The sequence below is a fragment of the Cariama cristata genome, unplaced genomic scaffold, assembly GCF_000690535.1.
Source record: "Cariama cristata isolate BGI_N322 unplaced genomic scaffold, ASM69053v1 scaffold14681, whole genome shotgun sequence".
NCBI lineage: Eukaryota > Metazoa > Chordata > Aves > Cariamiformes > Cariamidae > Cariama > Cariama cristata.
Window position 1 is genome coordinate 1,665 of NW_009601188.1, and position 8,993 is coordinate 10,657.

The 8,993-nt window shown below is 38.3% G+C and overlaps 1 protein-coding gene across 1 annotated transcript in view; it reads left to right on the forward strand.

The window, feature by feature from the left end:
• Nucleotides 1–575: 575 nt before the first annotated feature.
• Nucleotides 576–8,993, forward strand: part of MTPAP (mitochondrial poly(A) polymerase) — a gene marked incomplete at its 5' end in the record, with an annotated part of 13,078 nt that continues 4,660 nt past the window's right edge. The window contains 4 exons of the mRNA XM_009710372.1: nt 576–748; nt 1,296–1,529; nt 1,868–2,092; nt 7,375–7,586. Of these exons, the coding sequence (XP_009708674.1) occupies nt 576–748; nt 1,296–1,529; nt 1,868–2,092; nt 7,375–7,586 (844 nt within the window). The remainder of the gene's footprint in view (nt 749–1,295; nt 1,530–1,867; nt 2,093–7,374; nt 7,587–8,993) is intronic.

Below are 8,993 nucleotides of genomic sequence, written 5' to 3' on the forward strand. Positions count from 1 at the left end.
TGGGTTTACTGTAGTAGAGCACATGAAAGTATAGTATTAAATGAAAATTTTGAGTAGGAGTTTACTGTAAAAGAAGATGAGTTGTAAAAATAAGCAAGAGTTGAATTGTTCTGAAGGTAAAAGTGCTGGTTTTGTGGTAGCTGAAAGAGATTATCTTTTCAGTGCAGGTTGCCAAAGGTGTAGCTTTGCCTCATACCCTAGCTGGTATTTCCAGACTCGTATGTAGAGTCTGACTGTGTGTCCTGAGTTTTTTGATGGTGAAGAGCAAATCAAAGAAGAGCAAAGATTCCTTGTATCATCAAGCTTCCTCTGCATCGAGGGAAGTCAGTATTGTTTTCTTCCTACATTTCCTATTCCTTGTTCTTACAAATGTATGCATATGTGAGGGAAATACAGTTACGTTTCTGTCTTTCGTTCATTCTTTATTGCTTTCCTTTTTGATGTAACCCTCTTAGAAAGCCAGCACAAACCTTTGTTCAGTTGTTCAATCCAGAGGAAGAGATTAAGTATACTAAAATCAGTTTTAAATCTTTCTGCTTATGTAGAAAAGCCTTGATGCTCATTTTTTCTCACAGATGCTGAAGTCAATACCAGAAAGAAGACATTCACTGAGGTCCAAACAGAGCGATTGGAGCAAGCAGAACGGACTGTTTTAATTAAGTGCCCACCAAAACTTAACGAGAAAAAATTATTGCAGTATTTATCCAGTCATGGAAACATTAATAGTCATTTCTTTTTTGAAAATCGTGTAAGTAATTAACAATGTAATCTGAAACCTAGACTTAGACAAAAAGAAATACTAGCATTTGGTCATATCCTCATACATGCAAGTTGAGCAAGTTATATATAATTAGTATATTAAATTAGTTTTTATCTCTGTTAATGTTTACAAGTTGCTGAGCAACAGATTTTTATTCATAAGTCAGCTAAGCAATACCTCTAAGGGATAGCTAGCAACTAAATCTTTGAAACTTTTACATGTCACTGTTCATTGTTCTAACAATAAAGTTAACTCTTTTTTTATGTGTTTCTTGAGCATTACAGTTGTGAGGATAAATTGATTTTTAAACTTTTATGTTTAGTGTTTACTGCCAAGAATAGCATATCTTAAATATTTTTGACCTCTTGTGATAAAGCATCTAAAAAGTGTTGAGGTACAGAACCTAGCATTCAGCTTCAGAACTGTCATATTAAACTGCCTCAATACTCCCAGGAACATCTGAATAATATCAGTACAATCAGTTCAAGGTTTGTATGCGTTCATCTAACCCTGTCTATTTCCATTAATGTTTTAGGGTATCCATGCTTTAATAGAATTTTCGGAAAAGAACAGTATAGCCTCATTGCAGGATGCTATTGAAATCCCAAGTGCTGCAGAGTATCATGTTGTCCCATTTAAGTCTAGACTTTTCACTTTCACGCTGAAAAACCCAGTGAATCAAGCTGCTGAAGAGACACCAGTTCACCTCTCTCCTCAGTCTCACATTCCAGTGAAAGAGCTTATTCAAAAGCTTTGTCGTGCAGACAGTGTAAGTAGAGGTTTCTAGATCTCTCTCAATTAAAAGTGAATCATGTCCATTTCAGATTTGCAAGTGGTCATGTGCAACTTATAAAGCAATTTATTTCTAATAAAAAAAAAAGTAACCCCGTTAGAATTTTGTGTGAATGGTTCTCCTACATTGAAACAAATGGATGAAATTAGTCATTTTAATCGTCGAAATAATTTTTAATAGTTTTGTATGAAATAACGTGTTTAAGATTAAAAAAAAAAATCTTCTAATTGCAATGATGTTAAGTAGATGAAAATATATATTAATAAATGGAAGATGGGTCGTTGTATTTTTACAGTGTTTATTTTCTTATCTAGTTAAGCAGTCAGATGTATATTCTCCTGAACGAATACCAGCTTACGGAAGAAAATATCAAGCTCCGATTTCTGGCCTGTTCTCTGGTTCAGGATTTCGCACATGCATATTTTCCAGACAGCACAGTAAAGCCATTTGGCTCTTCAGTCAACACCTTTGGAAAATTGGGATGCGATGTGGACATGTTTCTAGACTTCCGTGATACACAAAAGCATGCTACAAAAATGGTAAGGTTATGCTGTGCATCTTCAGTCTGTTGGATTTCTTCAACAGGGCAGCTCATTTGCTGTTTCACACACAGGAATCAGTTTGTTTATACTCAGGTTTTACAAAGACTTTCAAAAGCTGGATGTGACATTAAAGAGATCTTCATTGCAATAGGGAGAAAATAATTTGGTGTTTACATAGACTTTGTACTGTTAGGGTGAATTTCACTGTGAAAAAAACCCTCATCCTCCAAAATTGATTCAGCAAGGTCAGACCTGCCCATTCTACTGTTGTGTTTTCTTCTTTGGAGCTGCTGGGCTTCATCCATGCTGTTTTAAAGCTTGGCTTTGATTTTTAGGGTCCTCCATGTTCTAAAGCATAATCATTTTGTGCGTGTGTGTGCATGTGCGTTTTGGCAGGTTTGTCAGATTCTTTTCCTTAGTTTAAAGAGTTGACTTCATGCTACAGAAAAGTTACTGAATTATGTGCTGGGGTGCATATATGTATCTATACACACACACACACACATGTCAGACTGTGTGGAGGTGTGAAAATTTAAGACCTGGGATAGTATTGGTGAATAGTTGCAGGTGGCACACATGTTCGTGTTTGTGTTGTCTGTCCAGAGAAAATTATCATGTTAACAGCAACTGATTTTCGTTGTGAAGGGAATTAATTGGCTTATTCCTGAAAGGAACCTGAGGATAGACTGGTATATGTGAACTGTAGATGTTTTAGGGACCATGACCCAGGAGCAAAACAGGAACTGAACCAGATCAATAATGCAGATAGTTTCAGTTGTCAGACTTTCCATAAGATACTTCATAATTATTTGAATGCTTCATTGATAATACAACAGTAAGCACCGAGACAAGTGGTGATTACTAAGCAAGTGTAGAGGCTTAAAATTGAAATACACTCACTTGAATTTGCTTGCCCAGGTACAGAATTTGCATCACTACCTCGAGAAGCTGGAGGATTACAAGACTGCCAGTTAGCAATATATTCAGTCAACAGGATTGTCTTTTTCAATGCACATATTAAATTTCATCTTAATCATTTCTCTACCCATACTATGATTCAGAAATCTACACTATGTAACCAGGTTCACGTGTTTAGTGTTGGTATTTGGGCAACTTCAAATCGTAATGGTTATTTAGAGTAGGGTGTGTCTCAGTCCTTGTAAGTGTAGGCATAACAAATGGGAAGGGACTAGACAAGGCATTTTTGGAAGGATCTTATCTCTTGCTGCTGTTTTTTGACTGTGGACAATGTAAATATCCTTTTGGATTGGAGGACAAGATATGAAAGGGGGAGATGAGAATCAGGATAGGAAGAAGGGAGTATTGGATCAGAAATGCCCTGTGGAAGAGTTGGGATTCTTCATGGATTCTGAATGGGTAATTAAGTAAACAATTCTGGCATTTTGAAAACTTTTATTTGTATGGTGACAGATAGTTTGGGAAAAAACTAGCTTTTTTTTTTCCTTAAAAAAACCAAACAAAAAACCCCAAAGACAATGAGCTTAAACTTTTGAACATTTAAAAATTCACTCAGCTTTTCTGTACTATGTATATATTGCCATGTAGATTACTTTTAAAGAAATATCCCTTTGAATGTATATAGTTTTTCATATTATTGCAGTGATCAAACACAATGAAAGAGTAGGATCATTGTGCGTGTGTGGGAAGTGTTAAAATCTAGGAACCCTTTACATTTAAACAGTGAGATTGCCTCTTAAATTCTGTCAAAGCATATTTTGTAACTAGCTGTTTTCTTTAGTAGTCATCCTCTGTAGAAATAGAAGTTCTGTTGTGAATTTTAGAGTTATTCGATGATAGACGGGGTTACTAGCGGTTGTGATTACTTGTGGACAGTTGACAGGCTTATTACTATGGGGATGCTGCAGCAAAAGCCAGCAGGGATACTATCAGAGCATATGTCTTCAGGTTACATGATAGTTTAGTAGGCTGCATGGCACACTTACGCTCTGTCTGTTGCAGTGAGGCTTTTGGCTTGCATGCAAGCACAGTCTTTACACACTAAAGATGATGATCTTGTTGGTTTTGTTGAAATTTTGGAGTGTTAAAAGACAGGCACATCTGCTGCATCAATGTGAAAGTATGTACAAAAATAAGGTATGTTAGAGCATTGTCCTGTAAAGTGTAAAAAAGCATTAGTGCAACTCTTGTGTCTTTGTTCAAGCACAGTCAAAATGAGAGACTGAAGTGCCAGCACTTAGAGAGTTTGTGCTTTGTAGGTGTGGTGGGTTAACCTTGGCTGGCCTCCAGCTGCCTACCCAGTTGCTCTCTCATTCCCCCCTCCTCAGCAGGATGAGAGGAGAAAATAAGATGAAAAAGCTTGTAGGTCAAGATAAAGACAGGGAGATTACTTACCTATTTCTGTCACGGGCAAAACAGACTCAACTTGGGGAAGATTTATTAACTGGAAATAAATTAAATTAGAGAGTAGGACAGTGAGAAATAAAAAAAACCCAATCAAAATTAAAACCACCTTCCCACCATGCCCCCTTCTTCCCAGGCTCAGCTTCAGTCTCAGCGCTTCTACCTCCTTCCCACAAGCGGCACAGGGGGATGGGGAATGGGGGTTGCGGTCAGTTCATAACTCTGTCTCTGCTGCTCCTTCCTCCTCGTGCTGTTCCCTTGCTCCAGCATGGGGTCCCTCCCACGAGCTGCAGCTCTTCAAGAGCTGCTCCAGCATGGGCCCTTCCCACGGGATACACTCCTTCAGGAATGGACTGCTCTAGCGTGGGTTCCCCACAGGGTCACAGGTCCTGCCAGAAAACCTACTTCTCTCCATGGCCTGCAGCTCCTGCCAGGAGCCTGCTCCTGCATGGGCTCTCCACAGGCTGCAGCTTCCTTCAGGGCTTATCTACCTGCTCTTATGTGGGGTCCTCCATGGGCTGGAGGGTGGATATCTGCTCCACTGTGGTCCTTTGTGGGCTGCAGGAGGACAACCTGCATCACCATGGTCTTCTAGGGAATCTCTGCTCTGGTGCCTGGAGCACCTCCTTCTGCTCCTTGTTCACTGACCTTGGTGTCTCTAGGGTTGTTTCTCTCACATTTTTCTCACTCTCCCAGTTTCTGCACTGCATTTTTTACCCTTTCTTAAATATGTTATCACAGAGGTGCCGCCAGCATCGCTGCTGGGCTCAGCCTTGGCGAGCAGCTGGTCTGTCTTGGACCTAGCTGGAATTGTCTCTGTCCAATGTAAGGAGCAGCTTCTGGTGTCTTCTCACAGAAGCCACCCCTGCAGCTCCCCCACTAACAAAACCTTGCCACGGAAACCCAATACAGTAGGAAAATAAGATGTTTCTGTCTATCTCCTGTGACAGGCAACAGACAATACTTCAGAGAAAGGCAAAAGTCTTGTATAGTTGGCAGTGTGATTTATAGGGATAATGATATTCTTCCTGGCAAATTATGTTACTAGTAACATAAAGTTGATTGTCTTAGAACAAGTGAAGACGAGGGGAGGTAGCTTTAGTTATAAGATGATATAGCAGCAGTGGAAAGGGTGTCTTCTGATTTCTGCACTATTGCAGCCTTTCAGGAGGTACCAGCAATGGAGGAGGACCAGGCATTTCATTACCTATTTACATTAAATAACATTTTTGGAGTCTTATGGCAAACTGATTATTAATTGTGAATTTAAAAAAGCAGCAAAAATGGGATCATTCTTTACCAAGAGTGGATTATCAATACAGTGTTTGACCACAGATAGGGCATTTTTAACATGCATGCAGTTTGGGAGATTAGTGAATGACTTAAAACAGAGTTCTGTGATATTTTTAGAGTAATAGTTTTTGCATACTTCCTTAGGGTACTATATCAATTTACCCCAAAGTAATAGTTTATCTACATTTGCTGTTTTGAGCAATGTGGCAAGAATAGGGGGAGAACCACAGGGTTGGGGTAAGTGTATCAGTACTTCATCCCCCCTCAGCTGGCACCAAAGCTATATATGAAGGTCCTATCAGTTATTAAGTGTGTGTGTTTTATCATTACAATAAAATCTTCATTCAGCTTTTGGGAGATATTGTGATTTTTGTCACAAACATAAAGGTCTGAACAGCAGCACACCTACCGGTCGACCGAGTCTCCATCTTTTTCTTTCCTGTTACCTAACTCAGTGCTCCTTTCACTTTGAGCCAGCCCTGCTGTAGCATGCAGCTACACAGCCAAATGAGATTAGGGACCTCTGCCTTGGTATGTTCAGACACACATGCTGGCTGGAGAACTGTTAGCAGGAGGAGAGCAGGAACGCTTACCTCGGTGTTTGCCAGAGCAACTCAGAAATTCAGCACCTAAAGTGAGTTTATAGAAAAGATTGCAAGGTCCATAAGTTCTGAATTGTTTTGCCTGTCTGTGAGTGCATGTTTTCTTTGCACTAACCTGATGACAACAAAAGTAACCTGCTCTGTGTCTCAGAGGGCTAGTTAGGTCACTGTGTAATGCTGTTTGTATAGTATGCATTCACCCATGACATGCTCCAAGGGGGAGGATAAGTCAGTGTCAAGTATTGGATTAGCAAGCAAAATTAACTGAGGCTTAAAAACATAGACTATAAAGAGAACAGAGATTTCACAGGTATGAAGTTTTTTATTGAGGTATAAGCTACAAATATGACAGTTTAAAATACAAAAACCTACAGGAAAATTCATTTCTGATGTCAGAATACATCTTATTGGTTTTTTTTTAATTTGTCAGAAAAACTGTATGTGATGTGAAGTGATTATTTTAAGTCTTACAGAAGCTTGTCTTCATTTTGAAGGATTAAGTAATTTGCATGCTAAATTTTTTTTAATAATGAAAAAGACATTTTCCTTTACACTTGATTCACTAATAACGCATTGTTCTTTGAGGATTTGAAATGGAATTACTGGTGGTTTGAAATTAACGGTGGTTTGGTTGTCTTTTGCCCCTGTTTAATCGTGTGCTTCTGTTTTCAGTCAGAGCATATATGCTGTCTTGGGAATTCCAGAATTACTTGTTTTAGGCAATAGTGAGATGTAGTAGTATTATTATGCCCTTATCTGAACAAGTAACTTTACCGTAAGTTGATCACTATTAACCTGGAAAAATTGAAGCACTGAAAAAGACTATAAAAGAGAAAGCAGTATGTTTTTACCTTTTTTAAGTTCTGTGGGCTGCTTTGAATAATCCTTGTCTTTCAGTCTCTAATTGTACAAACTTCTTTGCAAATTGTAGTCTTTCAGAAGTATTCTTAAATGTCTCTTTGGTTCCAAAGCTAACAGTTTACTTTTAAAATTCTGTGTTAGAAAAAAGGTCCCTTTGAAATGGAATATCAAATGAAAAGATTACCATCTGAAAGATTAGCAACTCAGAAAATTCTTTCTGTGATTGGTGATTGCCTTGATAATTTTGGTCCTGGATGTGTGAACATACAGAAGATACTCAATGCTCGCTGCCCACTGGTGAAGTTTTCCCATCAACCGACAGGATTCCAGTGTGATCTGTCAGTGAGCAACAGGTGAGACCTGGTTTTAAAAAATTGAGGAAGAATACTAATGTACTTATGTTCTGAAAACTTGTAATGAAAACTGTTTAGTCTGCTCCTTTCTGTGTTCTTAATGAATGTGAATGTGGGCTCTGAAAATAAAAAGGACATTTTTGAATTCTAGAGCTTAGATTTTAATGTGTTTCAGATACCTTTCTCCAGCATGGGAAATACTTGCTAGCTGAAACTGAAAACTTGAAAACCACTCTATACAATAAGATTGGCTTACAAGGAATTAAAAGAGGGCAGTGTTCATTACCCATTACTCCCCTTCGTTTATATGGGCATATGCAGATCCTTCTTTTGATTGTTTTTCAGATTAAGCAGCTCCGTTGTGTTAATTTTCAGTGATTGGGCTTCTAGTTATTTTGATATCCTTTCTTTCTGTGTAAGAGCCTGCAGACACCTGTTTGCTGGCAAGATATCTTGAATGCTAAATTAACTCTCTGCATCAGAAAACAGAGTCTGAAGTGTTACTGTCATTTAGGACCTTTTGCAGCAGTGCCCAATAGAGGGAGCAGGCTTCTTAGGAATACCTCTCTTTGCATCTATTTTTTTCTCTTCCAGCTTTCTCTCATTTGGTTGGTAGTAAAGCATATAATTAGTTTTGCTGTCAGTTACTTTATTAAGAAATAATAAAATACCTCAATCCAGTATACATCTGTAGTCCTGGTATAAGGGTACATAGTCAAAAATGAGCTGCTAATCCTTTTCATTGTTGTTAGGGAATAGTAAAATATGAGTGATTATCTTTCAGAATACTTTTGATATGATTTTTAGTTCAGATTTTGTGATTTGTCTACATCAGATACAGTCAAATCCTAGACTGAATTTTCTACCCAAAGTTCTGTTTCAGAATATGCAGGAGTTGTTAAGGCAGTACTGAACAGATGTCTTAGAATAAAATTACTTTTCTATATGTAGCCAGAGTGAAAGTCAGCATGCAGTTCTGTGCAAATTTCATTGTAATTCTCTGCTGAGGGCTTGGCTGGTTGGGACTGTGTGTGGTGTTATCATTTGGAGTAATAACAAACCTCTGTCAACACAAGGAAGCACTTCACAGTTGAAATTTTAGAAGTCCAGGTGTTAGAAAACTTTGACAGGGTAAACTTCCCCAAAATGCCATGGTGGATTTTTAGAAGAATTCAGTGTGGGAGTGGGAGTAAAAACTCCTGCAACTGTAGTTCAACAAGCATTTTAGACTAAAACTGAAACCAAATTAAGTTTGGTTCTCATACCATGCTTCCTTTTTTTTCTGCTTTTTCTTGCCCTGCCATTTGTACACTACATGAATGTTTGTACAACCATATGATGAAGCAAATCAAAAACTGATCCATCTGAAAACTTTTAGCCTTCCAGATTAGTTGTTTTTTTCAGCAG